Source organism: Pelophylax lessonae (genome assembly GCF_965119305.1).
Source record: "Pelophylax lessonae genome assembly, chromosome: 5".
NCBI classification, from domain to species: domain Eukaryota; kingdom Metazoa; phylum Chordata; class Amphibia; order Anura; family Ranidae; genus Pelophylax; species Pelophylax lessonae.
In genome coordinates this window covers 386,252,584-386,272,474 of record NC_138772.1, presented here as the reverse complement: position 1 = coordinate 386,272,474, position 19,891 = coordinate 386,252,584, and the positions used below count along the sequence as shown (strand labels likewise).

Sequence of the window (19,891 nt, the reverse complement as noted above, 5' to 3'; positions counted from 1 at the left end):
TTTCAAATTTGAATTGAAAGTCAACGTGTTTCAGGTGCTGAAGCCTACATCCTTCAAACATGAAACATAACATAAAAAATAAAACATATATATATATATATATATATATATATATATATATATATATATATACACACCATAAATTGAAACTATTATAAGAATTTTAAAAAATAACATAAAAATCACATTTCACTGTATCTATCTCTTTTTATAAAGCCACTAGAATTATCTTTCTGGTTGAAAGGTTTTTTTTTTTTTTTTTAATGTGGCACTACATAAGTGATCAAGCACTGATTTAAAATGTGTACATTCAAATTACTAAAAAACTAATCAGGGTTAACTAAGGGTTAGTAAGGAGATAAAAAGTGCTTTTATTTTTTTTTTTTTTTTACAATAGCAGCAATTATAACAGAATGAAAAGCAGGAGCTTTCACATTAATAGCCCAGTCCTATAAATTACGCAGGGAGATCTGCTCTCCCTATGTAATCAGAGGATCTCCACTATCACATTGAAATGCGGACCGTTGTGTTCTATTCATCAGGAGCTCTGTCAGCACTACTAATAAAGGGTAGGTTGATGTCGTAGCCATAGTGCGCAATGTAAGAGAGGGCAGGGGAAGACACTAAGGTATCTGTTCTGCTGGTATGTAAAACAGTATTGTGCGAGCAGACAATATCAATGTGTGCTGGCTTAAATATTAGGTCTGGTTTGTACTCCCAGGCAGGCCTTGCCCAGCACTTTCATACATTTTCCTCATATGTCTTTTGAAGTGAGCAAAATCACCAGAAGGATCTGCAGTATTTGCAATGATGCAAATGCTACAGGATCATAGCATACAAAATTGTAAAAAAAAAAAAAAGGAAGCGGTTTGCCAAAAAATTCCATTTGCTCAAGTTTGCATGCACATGCAAAATGTAGAACCTCATTATGAGATTCCGCTAAAGGTAGATCCATTGATAAAATCACATGTTGCACACAGTGGCTACAGTGAGATGAATGTGGAACATCCAATTTGCATTGTTAGTTCCTTCTAGCGTGTTTTTACTATTACTGCTAATATTATAGCTCATAAAAGGTTAAATCTGCTATTTATTCTTTAGGAAAATGGTCACAATAATCAGAAAAACTTCAAAACATACACCGTACAACTTAGTCCAGATCATAACTGAACTATAACTATGGGAAATTAGGTCAGCACTAGCCTAGGAGCCTAGATGCTTCTAATCAAAAAGCCTAAGGCAAAACGGAAGCTTTAGAGGATTTACAGATCATTTAGACCTTGTTTTTTTTCCATCGCTGAATGATAAGATAGTGTAACTCCTTTTTTGTCACTGACATACTGTAAGCTTTGTTTCCTACCCCATATTTAATTTAGGGTTGAGTAGGGAACCCTGCCAAATTTATTTGTTTTTTGCTTCTTCCTTTTCTCTGTCAGGGAGATCCCTTCACTTTCTGTCCTAGATATACTGCAGAGGTTATAGGATACCTCTCAAAACAGATGAGAAATCCCCTATAAACTGTTTTCACCAGAACAAATTTCCCCATTAGGAAATTTTCCCTCCCCTGTGACAGCTCATACATTTGAGATTTTCAGTTTCCTTCTGTACACAATTCTATTTTCACAGTTTATCGTTAGAAGTGACTTTTTTATTTCACATCGAAAGGTTTTTTTTTGTAAACTCTGTTTTTTACCTTGATGTCAATTTAAGTAATGTCATGAGGTACAAGCTAATGTAAAAGCTGAACATAGGGGATCTTTTAATACATGAAGTTGGGCAGATACGAAAATTACTCAATTGTTTATATGCATATTCTCATATGTATCTTGATCTATTAGAAATGGTGGTGCTTTCATTTAAGTTTCTGGGAATATTGGTGTTACCTTCCATAAAAATGGAAAATGCAGGAAAATGGTAATTATGTTCCTGGATATGCTTATAATTGAAAAGCAGAAGAAAAAAATAATTGTGGATCCAGCAATTTTCTAAGTATACAACCTTAACCTTGAACCTGTGCTGTTCTGGATGAACCATTCTTAGTCAATAGCTTTCTTGGATGCCATATGTGACGTTTCTCCATAGGTACTCAATACCTATTGTCTGAGCATCTGCTGCATAATGCAATTTCACTGAACAAGATATAAGAGGGATTAGCATTATTGCATGACTTTTGGACTAGATATCTTTTTTCAAACTAACAATGTAAATATGAAATACAAATGCTTTGGCAGGCAGAACGGCTTCAGTAAATGTATTTCAGCTGTGTAACTGTTTGCCTGGAGTTTAGCTTTTTTTTGGATGGGTTAGAGCTATGTCAGGTTACTTTTGGTCCCACTGAGAAAATTTCCTTTCACTCCCTTTTTTGAAATGTAAGAGAAAATGAAAGGAAATTTCCCAAATTTTCATTGTTGACAGCATGGGCAGCACAGTGGCTGAGTGGTTAGCACTTCTGCCTAGTAACACTAGATTTGTTGGCTCAAATCCCAAACCAGAGCACTACCTGCCCGGGGTTTGCATGTTCTCCCTGTTCCTTTGTGGGTTTCCTCCTATGCTCCAAAGACATGCTGGTTGGTTTATTGGCCCGTGTCTAATTTGGGCCTAGTATGAATGAATGTGAGTTAGGAACCTTAGATTGTGAGCTCATTGAGGGCAGGACTCATTGCTGTAAACAACAAAAGGAATGACCGCACTTCCGATAAATTTCAAAAAAGGAGTGTCTTTATTCCACATCAATCGAATTGGCAAGTACAGATACACACTGTGAGTGCAGGACAATCGGTGGACGCGTTTCACAACTGGATGTGTCGCTTATTCATCACCAATGAATAAGCGACACATCCAGTCGTGAAACGCGTCCACCGATTGTCCTGCACTCACAGCGTGTATCTGTACTTGCCAATTCGATTGATGTGGAATAAAGACACTCCTTTTTTGAAATTTATCGGAAGTGCGGTCATTCCTTTTGTTGTTTGAAGCTATCCTGGATTGCGGATCCGACCAGCACCTGATTCCAGTCTCACCTAGAGTGGTCTTCCCTGTTTGGATTCTGCCTAGGACTCATTGCTGTGTCAATTTGTAGGACAATTCACACGAAAAATTCTCAGTTTGACAGATATAATTTGAAAGTAATTCAAAACTTAATTTGCTTTTACCATTCAATTTTGAAATAATTATAATTTCCCAAATGAAAACAAAGCCCACCGTTAGAAATATGTTAGTTTGAGAAAAAAAAAAATTCCATCCTGCTTCTTCTATGACCCCACTTAGGATTAGAAAATCAAATGGAAACATTTCTACCAAAGTTCTACTAGTGTATGGCCAACTTTGCAGTTCTGGCTGTAGTACAGCTCTGATGATTGGTTGTTCATTCTCTAACTCGTCCATTCAAAAAACACCTTGTATTATTTAAAAAAAATACAAGGTGTTTTGTGATTGGATGGCAGGAGATTATAACGTTCATCTGTGCCTCCTCCAGCTGGAATTGTAATTCTCATTGCTGAACATTTGGTGCTTACAGAACTGTACAGGCTGAATAAAAGTAAGAGTTTTCTGTAACGTAACAGCAGCCACACATGCTTTAAAAGGCATCAATAGAGGTAGTTTATATTTACACAGCAAATGTAAAAAGAAAAAGTAATTTTTCCCAGAGCTCAGCTTTAACAGTAAGTATTATATAGCATTTCAAATACGTAAATGAAATACTCACAAGTTGACTACAGACCATCAACAGAAATATGTCCTGATTGCTGCATTGCTACTTCCTAAGTGATCTTAGAATCACAGTCTCTAATGATCACATCCCCTGTAGCTTGTTTCTTTATCACCTCTTGAAGGGCAGAAGCTGTACATAAAAAGTTTGAGATGCAGACAGTGTATAGAACTCAAACCAATAATTTAAATCATTTGAGTTTTAAGTGAAGCTCATATGATACTTGAGGGATTGCAGTTTTGCAGAAACGTTCAGGGAACTCAGACTAAATCACATTTAACTCTTCTCTTCACAGAAATGGAGGTGGTCGCAGTGGAACATTTTGTGCAATTAGTATTGTTTGTGAAATGCTTCAGCACCAGAGGGCAGTTGACGTATTCCACGCTGTGAAGACACTTAGGAACAATAAACCTAACATGGTGGACCTCTTGGTAAGTTTTTCTCATTTTACTACTGAATACAAATGTTTCATTATCTCAGCTGCAGCAGGAATTCTTGTATGTTGTGCAAATGCTTGACAAAACAAGGAAAATGTTCTTACCACAAGGATAATGCTTTCAAATCAAAAGCTCCTGAAGGCTTGTGGAATTTACTCCAAGGTTTGTGATAAAAATGCTGTGTTTCTGTACCTAGGCATAATGGACACAAAGTCTAAATAATTCACAAAAGCAGAGTAAATACTATTGATGTTTTCATTCTAACCACCATTTTCTTTTTTTCTTTTAAGACACTGTCACCTTTCCCATGCAGGTCAAAGTGACAGTGTCTGTGTAAAGCACTACCCCTGCACCAGTTTTTTTTTTTTTACCTTTCCCATGCTCCCCCACTGCTTTTCCTTCTATGGCTACCACTGCAAAATTCCAGGTATTTCTGGGTATATCTAATTTCCTGACAACCTATTACACTTTTGAAGGCCCTGGAGCACCAGGACAATGGAAAAACCCACAATTTCTTTGGAGAATTTTTGGAAAGAAAATAAAACACATTTTTGTAATGCATTTGTACACATTTGTACAGCTCTGACAAGCACTGATGAGCAGTGTAGAGGCACTAATGAGCACTGTAGTGGCACAATAGGGCACTGATGAGCACTGTAGGGCACTAATTGATACAGTAGTGGCACTGATGGGCACTGTAGTGGCACTAAATAGAACTGTAGTGACACTGATGGCCCTGTAGGGCACTGATGAGCATTGTAGTGGCACTGATGTCACTGTAGCGCACTAACAAACATTGTAGTGGTACTGATGGACGCTGTCGTGGCACTGATAAAACTGTAGGGGCACTGATGCCACTGTAGTGGCACTGATAGTACCTTAGTAGCACTGACGGCACTGTATGAGCACTGATGGCACTCTAGGAACACTTATGGCACTTTATTGGCACTGTGGGAGCACTGATGGGCACTGTAGAAGCACTGATGGCACTGTAGGAGCACTGATAGCACTGTGAGGGCACTGTAGGAGCACTGAGGGGCACACAGGATCGTGCCAGCTTGTGTTGCTGCAGTGTTTCTCTCTCCTCCCCTTGCACCAATACAGCATGTGAGGAGAGGAGAGTGAAATCCTGCAGCAGCACAAGCTGAACTGACCAAGACGCCGGTTTGTTGATAAGTGATTGCTCTTTCATTGGACAGAGCGATCACATGAGAAAGCGCCGCTGTGATTGGCCCTTTACCCGATCGGATAGGCGCTGGGTCCCAAGGACCCAGCCATCTTGAACACCTCTGGCTGTGCGCCCAGGGGACACGCAAGAGTGCAAGCTTTGGAGTCTGTTATATGACTGCCTCCCTGAACTAGCCGGCCACGCTGTAGCCGTCATTCGGCTATAGCGTAGTAGGCCAGTGGTTAAGGGTTTTTCATTTGCCTTCTCATTAACATGCTAGCACCTTGTTAAGGAAAACCTTTATGGTTTGATTACATATAGTACCTTATTTTAGGCCCAGTAATGTAATCAATGGGTCTTAATACTTCTCTATGCAATGCAGGGAGATTATGGCTGGCAGGAGGGGCTAACAGAATGGTGTACAAAGTTTTCTGAAAACATCACAGTACCCTACCTTGACACCCATCTCCAGAGCCTCAGCACATGATGCAAGTAGTGGGCTGTGAATTTTAAGAGTTTAGGGGGCATGTCAGTTTGGAGAAGTGAAAGTTGCTAGGTAAGCTGCATTTGCATGCAGACTGCCCTAGATAACACCTACATGTTATATGCTGAGCCTCTATGATTGAAATACCTAAAATCCAATTAAATAATGGGCAGGCCAGGGAAAGTAAGGCAGGTGAGGCAAAGGTTAGATGATGCAGGATGTCTTTGAGCCAGGAAATTAGGTATACTGTATGTAACTTGCTGCAGGTAATGCTACATATAATTGTGTCATTATGTCATTGCCACAAAGAGGAACATTCAAAGGCTGCAGTTTGCAGACATGATGGAAATGTCCTCCTTTGTCAGTCAGCACTTACCTCCTGCAAGGCTGCAATACCAATGAAATGATAGTACTTGTACAGTATATTTAAGGGGCCTTATCATGAGAACCAAACTAAGGCAGCCAGTCTGCTCTTTGGAGACTGCTGTGGGATATGTGACCATACCAAAAGCAATTACAACAGTGTACTTGTATGTTTATGAATAACAACATGGCTTTTTAAAAGGGAGAGTGCTGTTTATGGAAGCATTACTAGATTAGCATTGGGAACCACTTTATTCAAGATGAAAAACTGATCACGTGCTCCCATCGCTTCTCATGTAACCTATAGTGCTGCTAGTTTCCCCTAAATCATTTGTTACTTTAATTATTTGGAAGTGATAAAAAGTCTAGATTTCATGTAACTCAATGGTTAGATGCTAATCTCTATTCTCCAGTCCAAAACATTTAGGCAGTGTGCTCCAACCAGGTCCCTTGTTTGCCTTCTCAAGTGTTAAAATTACATTTTTAGTTAAATCTCAATCCCGTTTGTCGGCATGGGTTTTTTAAAAAGCCTTGTTTTAATCAGGTTCAAAAGATCATTGATTTCTCAATCAACCAATACATTCTTTTGTCTAAAAACACTCATTAATAGCAGCACTGCAGCCGCAAACTGAAAGGAGAGAGAGCAGAAAAATTGAAATATAAATAAAATTCCTTTTATTATCTATGTCTGTGGAAGCACATCTATTTTGCTTGAATCACAATGCGCCACATTCCTATTCAAAATATAAGCCATCTATTCAATTAATGCATGATAACAAATACCTAGGCATAACATAATGTCACTGAGTATAATGGCAAATTACTGGCACGGTTCCAGCACTGTAGTAATTCTTTTTCCATGTTGCCAGAGACTAGTTGTATAAGAAGGCAATAGATTGTGTTCTGATTGTGAACCATGAACCTGGCATCTGTTTATCTCTGCTCAGGAACTCTTCACATTCTCAGAGCTTGTATGCTTCCTTTATCCGCAAAGTACCCAGATCAGTACTTTTCTCATTAGTTTCCAAGATTGAATTGTGAACAATGCTTAATATTCTTCCCACCGAGCGCATCTGTATGCTTGCAAAAGGCAACATTGTGAAATGAATTTCCAGAGTTTTAAATAATACATTTTTTATGCATTTTCCCAGCCAGCCAGCTTTTATTTTAACTTGAGGAATATTGTATTTAATTGTGACTGCAGTAGTTAATGCAAATAGAAGCTGTCTAATGTAATGAGGTGCAGTCTTCTGTAACCCTACACGTAGGTGTTTTTGTGCCCCTGATGAAATACTGTATGTATGCAAGCATTTGTCAATTGTCCCTCTCAAAGTAATTACATTTTATAATTTGTTCATTGAACTCTGAAGGTTTTGCATCACTCTTTAAGCAGATCTATTAGCAACTTTACAAGTCTACATAAATACATCGCTGAGACAACAACGCTATCATTTTCCAATTGTACCATAAGTTTTGTCATCGTTTGCCTCGTCTCTTGTTCGATTTTGCACTCTGCTGTTTTATGAATTCCCTGCATATTTTGTGAAGCAAATTAGTGCAGAAAAATAGCAGTACTTTCTAATTCTACTAAGTGTGGCTGGGCATTATGTCTTAGGAGGGGCAGATTTGGGGAATGATGTCCTCCGTTTGCTGAAGGCATGAGGGATTATTCCCATTGTCTCCCCCTCCCAATGATCATTGACTCACACTGTATCTTTATGGAAGTTCTTAAGCAGAGACTGATTTGTGTTGGATAATTTGTATACACACAGCCAGGACTATAAAGAATATTCTGCATGCACCAGGAAGGTTTCTTTCCTGGGACAGCATCTTGTCTAATGAAGTAGCCACTGAACCAATATAGTGACCTAACAGAGATAGATTTGGTCTTCTGAAGTTAAAGGAAGATAAAAACATTGTACACACACCCCTTACTTAGTATGCTGGCACTTAACATGAAAAATTGTATTGGATGCTAGCTCCACAATAAACGATCATTGCAATAGTGTGGTCTATGCCAAGACAGCTTATTGTAAATAATGGTCAGCCAACCACAAAAGCATGTTGAGGTCATTGTGTATTAGTGCGCTCTCACCAGCAGGGCAGTTTGTAAAACTTGCTTAAAGTGTTTAAGGCTAACTGTAAATAAACAGTAAAAATGTGCAGTAGAGCAGCCCAACTGCCTCCATTTAAGCTGCATTGGAAGTGGACGGGGGTGTTTGCATGCTGAAGTCGCAATGCTTTGTTTCACATTCATGGCAAAAACGATTCAACCTATCGTAATCAGTGGACGCAAGCCCACCAAACGTGACTCATTCAAGTGAACCGGGAAGTGCCACAAATGCCCTGCAGCTGTGTGCAATGCACGCAGTTGGAGCACATTTATAATAGACATGAGTTGGCAACTATAATAAGCTTCTTCATCAATAGACTTTATTGTTACACAACCGCAATAGTAGAATACAAAAGATGCTAACGCGTGATGCTATGAGAATAGCTTTGGCTTAAATGCGTTAGAATCTTTTTTGAATGCTATAGTCAGGCACCAACACTCTGCTCACTCTTTCTTTAGATACAGTGGTAGAGCTTGGTTGAGTTCTTTTTGTGAGTTGCAGAACATTTGTTGACAAAAATTAGGCTAAAACAGGTGGTGAAGAGTCCTCACACCGACTGCTCACCGCCTGTCAATCACCTTTGAAAAGCGATCTTTATGCTAATCATTCTTCAGAAGAGAAGTGGATTTAGACACACATCTAATTCTAGCCTAACTGGGCGAAACAGATAACTGATGATGGTGTGTAAGTGATTTTCCTGGTCAGTGTGGTTGATATACTAAACCTGGAGAGTGCAAAACCTGGTGCAGCTGTGCATGATAGCAAATCATCTTCGAACCTCAGCTTGTTCAAGCTTTGACAATAAAACCTTGAAGCTGATTGGTTTCAATGCAGACCTGCATCAGATTTTGCACTCTCCAGTTTTAGCAAATCCACCCCTGTGTTTGCAGCCCAGCATAGTCAGCGCACCAGCACACACTTAAAGTGTATGTTAAAGCAAAATATTGAAAAAAAATTGTACATCTCTAGAATACATGCATATTTCCCTATGTTTTATCATTTTAAACATAATGCAAGAAATGTAACTGCTGATGTGGCAAAAATATAGTGTACTCTTACCTTCCTATTTTGACATGACAACACTGAATTCCTACGTAAATGGTGTCAGCCCTGCCTATTTCCTGATGGATTAGGAAGAACACAAACAAAGAACCTCATCTCCTCCCTCCTCCTTATCTCCATAACCCCTCCTTCTACACAGGCAGTAAGAACAGGAAGTTATCAGCTCATACAATTTCTGGCAAAAGCAACAGTTATGTGTTGCACTTATTGAACAAATATAACCAAATACATTAAATTTCATTTTTAGGGTTTACATGCATTTTAAGCATGCGAGTATACTTATCGGTTATTATTAAGGCTTAACAATGGGTACCAGGATGTAATATACAAAGATAAAGAAGAAGAAGAATGATTCAATATAAAAAAAAAAAATCAAGATGACCTGGTATTTACCATAGAGACACAGAATTGATGCAAATAGTATAAGCAATAGGGAACAATAAAAGGTGAAAGTCATCTTTGGTGTAGTACCTATATAAACGCCTAGTTCATTACCCAAGGTTTATTGATCAAAGAAACCAAAAAGCCAAATTAATACTCACAAAGGACAGAAGTGACAGGCATGACAACAAATCTGCTGTTCAAACAGTGTGGCAGTGTGTGACCAAACTATGGCAACGTCGGCAGGCTGTGGAAGGGCATGTGTCCACGAAATGCGTCAGCCTGCCGATATTGCCATAGTTTGGTCGCACGTTGCCACACTGGTTGTCCAGCTGATTTGTTGTCATGCTTGTCACGTCTGTCCTTTGTGAGTTTTCATTTGGCTTTTTGCTTTCTTTGATCAATTATCCTTGGCTAATGCACTAGGTGTTTCCACACAGCATTTTGGTCCTTTTGATTGCTGGCGTAGTTGTTTGTTTTTCTTTAGTACCTATATGGTTAAAAGACAAAAGACAATATAAACATAAAGTGAAATTTATGTCTCAAAACAGCAGAGATGTATAGTAACTAAATAGAACTACTTCACTACTGTACTTAAGTACCGAAAGGCGGTATCTGTACTTTCCTAGAGTAGAATTTTTTTCTCCTACTTCCACTTTTACTTCACTACATTTTTTCGATGATTTCAATACTTCTACTCCGATATTTTTTTTTGTGCTGCATAGTTACTCGTTACTATTATAAAAATTACCACTGCCAGAACAGTAGATGGCAGGTTTCATGAAGCTCAAAACGTGTGTATTATCAGTGCATACGAAAATAAATGCTACTGTATGTATAAATAAAAGCTGCATTTGAAATAATAAAAAACAATATGATGTTCAAACTTTTGACTTCTTTCTTTAATAACTACATAACACAGTACTTGTACTTTTACTTCCAGTACTTGAGTAGCAATTTTTTTTTCAAAACTACTGGTACTTTTACTTTCAGTACTTGAGTAGCAAAATTTTTAAAAAAACTACTTGCAATACTTAAGTACAAAAAATGTTGAATACTTTAGTACTTCTACTCAAGTCACTTTTTGATTGAGCACTTCCACTTCTACTCAAGTCACTTTTTGATCGAGCACTTGTACTTTTTCTCAAGTATGGGTTTCGAGTACTTTATACAACTCTGCAAAACAGCAATATAGGGACTGTGTTCACCCTTATCACGATGCACATCAATAACATCCTACCCCATTCTAATTTATACAAATTTTTGTTATTTACATTATTGCCACCGTTCTAAACGACCTGTTAAAGGAATACTACAATAGTGATACAAAAGTTAAATTTAACACTTAGCAAACCAATATGCAAAAAAAGCCATGTAATTACAGGCAAACATTATAACAGTATGTTCTACCCAGCACTAAGACTTTGACTTTTCTTACACATGGTGGTGTGCCAGCATGTGATTATTATCAACATTTCTGTAAATACATTAAAGTATTACCATGGTCAGCAGGGACCATTTTCATGTTAAAAAAAATGCATTTAGCATTTTCAAGATGGAACAACTGCTGTGACTGCCAATATTACCCTTCAGGGTACTAAGAGAAACTCAGCAAATCACATAGTATTGATAAGCAACACAAGCCTTGCAATACCTTTATACACACGACTAATCAAGCATATGGACAGTGTTAAGGAGAAAGATCATTAGGACCTGTGATGCAAAGGGGAGATAGTACTGAAGAGTCCTAGGCTATCTGAAGCCAATATCAATGCTTGCCAGATTTTATTAAATTGCTCTACTTTGTCATTTCTAGACATAACGTTTTTTTCATATGGTATTATTGTATTGATTTGGATTTAGACTGTGCATAAATGCATAGCTTTTAAGTGCAAATACAATGCAGGGACCTTTGCGTATAAAAATTTTAAAAGGTGTTACTGGTTTGTCCACAAAATTGAACTTAAGGGTCACTTACTAATGAGGCACCACAGGAAGATTGGGAGACAACACTGCCTAAATGCATATCTCCTCCTCTGGAGAAAATTTACCAGCCACAAAGAAGACCACGCGTCACTAGACAAAAACTTTATAGCCCATTTACACATAAAGTTTTCAAATCGGCTTCTGTAAAAATCCAATATACTGCATTATTTTAACTTGTAAACTCCCCAGGGATCCCTTGGGAAAAGGGTAAGTTGGATAAAATGATCTTAAATCTGAAGATTCTTAGGACTTTCAAACCTGCCAGAAATCTGGCCAGAATAAGAGTCTATCCCATCTGTACTATATTGCTTTTAGTTTTTCCGTTTAATTCTCTTTTAAAGCCTGCCTGGTTCTCAGTGAGTGACCTTTATTTTTGTTTTTTTTGGACAAAACAAGTACATTTGTAGAAATGTTTCAGTGTTGAGGTTCAAATGCTTTATTGAATTTGTATTCTTGTAGGAGAGACTATTATAACATCTGCCGAAGAAACAAATAGTATGTAGCACACTGAGAGCTGACTTGTTTTTTTAATTTGATTTTATCTGGTTAAGGCCAAAAGCAGTGTCTTTTTACAACATAGTCCATAAGGAGCCCATCTGCGACACAAATGGCCACATTAAACTAACACATACTAAACCTAAAATATGGAAATAATTGAAGATAATGTGCCATCCCCTTGTCGTTGTGTGTATTTCAGTCTCTCATAGAATGGAAATATAATCAACAGGATCACTTCACTATAATGTCTTATTTTTATCTTATTGCTTTTACATGACATTATTCAAGGTCCTAGGGTCATATAGCATTCCCAATATCCCTGTACATTTTACACAAAAAAAAAATACTCTCCTAGTACAGAATTACTCCACTGTATCCAGCATAGTGAGGTTACATTGGGTAAATCAGATATTCCTATCAAGTTAATGCTGTTTATGACCAATGGGGATATTCCTCGCCCGATCTAACAGTTAGACTGTGCAATGACTAATCAAATGTGCCCAATCCTTGCATAAATAGGAAATTAATGGCAGATATGGAGGACATTCTGTCTGGACCATTTATACTGTTCAGTTGGACTGGGTCTTCAAAGGCAAAAAAACGTTATGGGTCTGTATGCTACCATTTTTTGTATTAGTGGAACCAAGTCAGAATTCTGAAAAGTTCAAAGGAGTAGTCTAAAATTAATTTTCCCAGGTGATGTCTCCATGATTGTAATGTGGGGGGTAACAGACATGCCTGGCACAGATGTATAATAGACTGTTCCACAATAAAAAAAAAAATAACAGCTAAAAGACAGAATTCAGAGAATAGTGGTTAATTATTTTTACTCTGAATGGTCTAATGTTGTTAGTGGTGTACTCCAAGGTTCACTGTTGGGACCCTTGTTTTTTAAAATATTTATAAATTATATAGGATCTGGCATTTAGGCTCCGTTCACATCTAGGCGTTTTGGGGCGTTTTTGGGGCGTTTTTCTGCTCTAGGATCAGCTCTCAAAACGCCCAACAAGACAAATCCTATTCATTTCAATGGCCCCTGTTCACATCTGAGCGTTTTGACGCTGTTTACAAAACGCCCAACGCTCAAAAAAGTACATGAGCTTCTTTTTGGGCAGATTACAGGCGTTTTCCATTGATCTCTATTCAATCTAAAAACGCCTGCACAAAAATCGCGGTAAAAATCGCGGTAAAATCGCGGTAAAAAACGCCGCAAAAATCGCGGTAAAATCGCGGTAAAAAACGCGTGAAAAACGCTACGCTCAGGTGTGAATGTAGCCTTAGAGTACCTTTTCAGCCTTTGCAGATGACAGCAAGCTATGCAGTGGAATAACATCTTTACAGGATGTCTCCAACTTACAAGCTGACCTCAATGCACTGTTTCATTGGGCAACTATGTGGCAAATGAGGTTTATTGTTGTTAAATGTAAAGTTAAGCACTTGGGGCCTAAGAATATGCATGCATCATACATACTAGGGGAGTAGAACTGGGTGAATCCATAGCACAGAAGGATCTGGGTGTTCTGGTAGATCATAAGCTTACTAATAGCATGCAATGCCAAGCTGCGGTTTCCAAGGTGAGCAAAATCCTTTCTTGTATTAAGAGAGGCATGGACTCCAGAGAGAGAGATATAATTTTGCCCCTGTACAAAACATTAGTAAGACCTCATCTGGAAAATGTAGTTCAGTTTTGGGTATCAGTTCACAAAAAGGAAATCGGGGAACTGGAGAACTGGAGAAAGTCCAGAGAAGAGCAACCAAACTGATAAGAGGCATGGAGGAGCTCAGCTATGAGGAAAGATTAGAGGAACTGAATATATTCTCTATTGAGAAGAGGAGATTAAGGGGGGATATGATCAACATGTATAAATAAGTGGACCATATAGTGAACTTGGTTTTGAGTTATTCACTTTAAGGTCATCACAAAGGACAAGGGGGCACTCTTTACATCTGGGGGAAAAGAGATTTAATCTCCAAATATGGAAAGGCTTCTTCACAGTAAGAGCTGGGAAAATGTGGAATAGACTCCCTCAAGAGCTGGTTCTTTTTAGCTCAGTAGATTGCTTTAAAAAGGCTTGGATTATTTCATAAATGTATATAATACAAGTGGATACTAACTATTATAGGTAACGTTGATCTGATTGCCTCTTGGGAAACCAGGAAGGAATTTTTTCCATTGCTGGAGCAAATTGGATCATGCTTTGCAGTTTTTTTTTTGCCTTCCTCTGGATCAACTGTGGGTATAGGATATTGTATAAAGCAGCGATTCTCAAATGACGGCCCTCCAGTTGTTCAGGAACTACAATTCCCATCATGCCTAGTAATGTATGTGAATGTCAGTTTTACAATGCCTCATGGGATGTGTAGTTCTGCAACAGCTGCAGGGTCGTAGTTTGGGAATCCCTGGTATAAAGGATTGTATATTTTATTCCCTTTATTGTTGAATTAGATGGTCTTTTTTAACTGGACTAACTATTAACTATATGTAACTATGTAAAAAAAAAAAATTATGGCAGTCTAATGGAAACTTGCAAATCCTCATTGTGTCTCAAATCAATGCAAGGACAACCGGAAAGGATGCCTCTGATGCGTTTCATGCTAAACATTGCTTAGTCATGGACTATGACTTATCTCTGTTTAGAAATGCGTTTGAAAATTAGATCATGCTTTGCTGGGTTTTTTGCCTTCCTCTGGATCAACTGTGGGTAGAGGATTTTGTATAAAGGACTGTATATTTTTTTCCCTTTCATGCTAAACATTGCTTAATCACGGACTATGACTAAGCCCTGTTTAGAAACGCGTTAGATGATCTGTTTTCCTGTTTTCCTTGCATCAATTTGTGACACAATAAATATTTGCAAGTTTGCATTGAAGTGCCATCATCCATTTTTTTTTTTGCACTTTAAATATTATCAGGGACAAGCTGGGCAAGCATCTGGTTTACCAGGATAGAATGTATACAGACCTAGAGCAGTATTATATTTAGTACTGTGTTTCATAATATGGTTAAAAATGGCCAGGAACTGCACCAAGGAAGGCATGGGGGTGGATTTACTAAAGGAACAGTGTACGAGGCAAGTGCAGTTACACTAATTTTCCCCAGAGCTTAGTAAATTTGATGAAGCTATTAAATAGTGATGGCCCCGATCACTACTGTATTAACCACTTCTGAACCGGAAGGTCTCCCCCTTAATGATCAGGCCATTTTTTGTGATTGGGCACTGCGTTACTTTGACAATTGGGGGGTCGTGCAACGCTGTACACGAATAAAATTGATGTCCTTTTTTTAACCACAAATAGAGCTTTCTTTTGGTGGTATTTGATCACCTGTGCGATTTTTATTTTTTTGCGCTATAAACAAAAAAAGAGTGACAATTCTGAAAAAAAAAAAAACGATTTTTTACTTTCTGCTATATAACATTCCCAATAAAAAAAAGTAAACATCAATTTTTTTCATCATTTTAGGCTAATTTGTATTCTGCCGCATATTTTTGGTAAACAAAATCCCAATAAGTGTATATTGATTGGTTTGCACAAAAGTTATCACATCTACAGACTAGGGGAAAGATTTATGTATTTTTTTTTTTTTTTTTTTACGAGTAATGGCGGCGATAAGCAATTTTAAGTGGGACTGTGATATTGCGATGGACAGATCCTAACTGACATTTTTGACACTTTTAGGGGGCCAATAACATTACTACAGTAATCAGTGCTAAAAATATGCACTGTTACTGTATGAATGACACTGGCAGGGAAGGGGTTATTACCAGGGGTGATCAAAAGGTTAACTGTGTCATGCTTTTTAACTGTTTGGGGGATGGTCTTATGGGATGAACACCGGGACTTGTGTTCCTAAATAGGAGGAACACAGGAGCCCTGTGTTCATTGCTGACAAAACAGTGGTCTGCCATGTTTACAATGGCAGACCGCCGTTCTCCACGGGAAGCAATCGCAAGTGCCCGGCGGCCCTAATGGGGGCGGATGTACTTATACGTCGGTTTGCGCAGCCCAGATAGCCTGCTTCAGTATATCCGCAGCAGGAGGTCAGCAATTGGTTAAAGCAGCTTGAATCTTGAAGAATAATGATGCAAGATATGGTAGAGATAGCTGATTTTGGCAACATTGCATAATCAGTATTATTTTCAGTCCTAGTGACATTACAGTTATCTCATGATGTGCAGAGATAAATAGTTTTGACAGATGTCTGGACTGTTTTTTTTTTTCTGGTGTTCTAATAAAGCTTCAAAATTGGCATTCCCACATTTGAATTTTTGTACTCTCTGTGCAATAAAGCGCTTCAGCTAAAGCAAACTGGAACATGGACATATCACAATTTTTATAACATTTGCCAAGCAAGATGAGAATCAGAAAGTACATTTTCATGTGAGGAAAATAAAGTTAGAATCAAAGTATGTATACTGAGTTATATATATTCTGTAATAAAGTGGCTGGATGTTTTAAAAAAAAAACACATTATTTTATATGCTATGTGCAATTCAATGCAAAATCTATTCCCTAACTGTAACTTTTTAGGAAACTGAGGAAAGTAACTGAAAAGTAGATTTTTCTTTTTTGTGTCACTGGTATTCCAAAAGCTGAAGTCTAGGCAGGCACAAAAACACAAAATAATGCAGTTAGGTTTTGCTTAGGGAATCAATCTATACATTTGTATATTAAAATGAATTTACATACCTTGTCTTGATATGAAACAAGTTCACAATTGCTGACAGGGAATCTTAACTTACCACTGTGCTGCTCCTCCTTCATTACCGATATCAGCACTTGAGGGTGTATTCTTGACAAATCTGTGCTGCAGCTGTAGTGGAAGTGGTCAAGCTCCTGGCTTTGTTGTGTGCCTGGGGTGCATAGATCACAAAATTGCAAATCCTTTCATCTGTAATACAGTTACCCTACTTATATCAAGTGCTTATTTAGCTGCTTACCTGGAGTTGCTCTTTAACCACTTACCGCAAAGTGACATAGGGGTACGTCGGCTAACTTTGCGGGAGTATACCGGGATGATGCCTCTAGCTAGAGGCACCATCCCGGTACTGCGGTTTACAGCCGACGGTCGGCTTTCTGTCAGTAACGACCGATGCGGCTCGGGAGCCGCTCGATCTTTACCCGGGTGAGCGGGAGGGGACATCCCCCCCTTCCCCCTGCCTTCCGTGACTTTGCTCGGGGCTCCCGTCCCACCGGGAGCCCCGAGCACACAGCCGGCACATCCGCCGGCTGGATGGAATCCCGATCAAAGCCGGAAACGGCTTCGATCGGGTCTCCGATGACGTAACCCGGAGGCTTGACGTCACTTCCGGGTTACTGTGCTGCAAAAGGCGGCGAATTTAAAAAACGGCTGTATGCAAAAACGCCGTTTTCAGCCTTTTGCATACATGGAAGTGTAGTAGAGGGGTCTGGGGTCTTTTAGACCCTCGATCCCTCCATAAAGAGTACCTGTCACTGCATATTGGTGTCACAAGGGATGTTTACATTGCTTGTGACAGCAATAAAATGTAAAAAAAAAAAACCTGTAATAAAGTTAAAAAAAAATAAAATAAATAGGAAAAAAAAAATAAAAATTTTAGCTGCCCCCGTCACCGTTAGCTCGCACACAAAAAAAAAACGTATATGGAAGTCGAGCCACGAATGAAATCGCTGTTCAAACCACACATGTGAGGTATCGCCGGGATCGCCAGAGCATGAGCAATAATTAAAAAAAGAGCTACACTCTAACTCTAAACTGGTAATCGTTAAAAAAATTTAAAGCGTCGCCTATTGAGATCTCTATTGACCGTAGTTTGTCGCCATCCCACGGGTGTGCGCAATTTTAAACCATAACATGTTGGGTATCTATTTACTCTGCGTGACATCATCTTTCACAAAATACAAAAAAAATTGGCAAACTTTACTGTTTAGTATTTTTTAAATGCAGTGAAATTTGATTTTTCAAAATTTTTCCAAAAAAATGCCGTTTTAAAGACCGCTGCGCAAATACTGCGTGACAAAAAATATTGCAACGACCGACATTTTATTCTCCAGAGTCTTTGCTAAAAAAATTAGCATTAATCAGAGCCCAAGACCCAAGACTGCCATACCTTCTCCCATTCCATAACATTCCATGACCAATGCACCCAGTCTTTCTGCATCAGGTTATCCCTGGGATGTGGTTATGCAACTTACCATTTACAGTTAGAGCAGCTAGGTAGTTGATGCTATCATGGTAGGCCATGGAGTGCAAGCCTTTTAGTAGGTATCAAAGAAGCTTTCTGACCAATAAATGATATCTGCTAGTAAGACTCATTGATCTGCAGTATAATTGACCATCCTGCTACCTATTGTCATTTTAGAGGTAAAGCTGCTCTTTTTTGATCTGATCAGTGATAGAATTTGTTGGCGTTTCCCGCGACATTACTTTTCCTTAAACGGTGGCTTTGTGTTCACATATAGCCACAGAGATTTCATCATCTGCCAGATCCTTGTAAGCATCAATTGGACCTTTATCTAGCTTTATTTTTCATAAGCCTGAGCAGATAATTCCATCTGTACAGATCTAATAGTCCTCACAAAGATAGCCTGACCGAATAGGCTTGAAAATGTCATTATGCCAAGATGTTACCTATCTGCTATACCAGTCTTCCCTCATGATTAGAAAATTTGTATTCTCTTCTGTTTCAGGATCAATACAAATTCTGCTATGAAGTGGCTTTGGAATATTTAAATTCTGTGTGACTATTTCAGCAAGGCAATGGAAGCAAATGAAAGAAGAAAAAAACTTTTCACCTTCATCTCAACAAGAACAATGGAGATTGTTCCTTGATATTTGTGTATATACAATGAAAACTTCAGTGTTCTGCTTATTTTGCTTTCTTATAAATGGCTCTTTGAGGAGCTGGAAAATGTTATCTTGAAGCTGCCTGCACTGCCTTTACCCCCACTGTCTTGCTGTTTCTGGACAAGATGCACCTTGATGTTTAAGGATTGGTTATCCACAGCGACCAAGTTGCCTGAACGAAGCAGCAGATTTTGGTAAACGAATGAGCACAATTCCATTCTTATGAAGGATCCTATATTTTTTTTTTTTACTTTGTTATTGTCTTAACTACAACAGTGTTGATTTTTATTTTATTTTACTTTTGTTGTGTTCTGTGGAAAATGCAGTTCAGCACTCTGACCTACATATTTTTATTACATTTGTACACCAATGTGTTTGACAGAAAACATGACACTTATTTATCTGTTTTAAACTGCATTTAATGGGACACATTTTGTTGAATTATAATGACTTTATTTGTATTATTTGAAAAAATAAATGACTTTGCAAAAAAAGAACAGGATACGTAAAAAAAAAAAAAAAAATCTATCAAATGCATCTTTTGTCTTGATATTTAAATATTGATGGTTCAATTATAACAAATTATATTTTCCATATACAGAATATAAAGAGTATAGAAACAGTTATTATTGCTAATTGAGTTTTTCCCCAACATTTGCTATGTACCTTAAATACCCTTATGGCCACACATTTCATCTAAAGGTATAATTACTACCACACTATGGTAAAAACATTATATTAACTTTAAGATGGAAGTTGGAGAGCTAGAGGGCCTTACAATGATATTGCTATGGGATTGTGTTATATATGGTTACAGTGCTGCCATATATAGAGCATGTTGATATGAGTCCATAGAGTGTCAC

General features: G+C 38.1%; 1 protein-coding gene across 9 annotated transcripts in view; it reads left to right on the top strand.

Annotated features, from left to right (window-relative positions):
* The window catches only part of PTPRM (protein tyrosine phosphatase receptor type M), a 974,793-nt gene extending 955,274 nt beyond the window's left edge, over positions 1-19,519 (top strand). For 3 of the 9 annotated variants that reach the window (XM_082259726.1, XM_082259728.1, XM_082259725.1), the window contains 2 exons: positions 4,005-4,140; positions 18,872-19,519. In XM_082259726.1, the coding sequence (XP_082115852.1) occupies positions 4,005-4,140; positions 18,872-18,925 (190 nt within the window). In that variant the 3' untranslated portion in view covers positions 18,926-19,519. The remainder of the gene's footprint in view (positions 1-4,004; positions 4,141-18,871) is intronic. The other 6 variants (XM_082259730.1, XM_082259727.1, XM_082259729.1 and 3 more) reach the window with 2 other exon arrangements.
* The last annotated feature ends 372 nt before the right edge of the window (positions 19,520-19,891 follow it).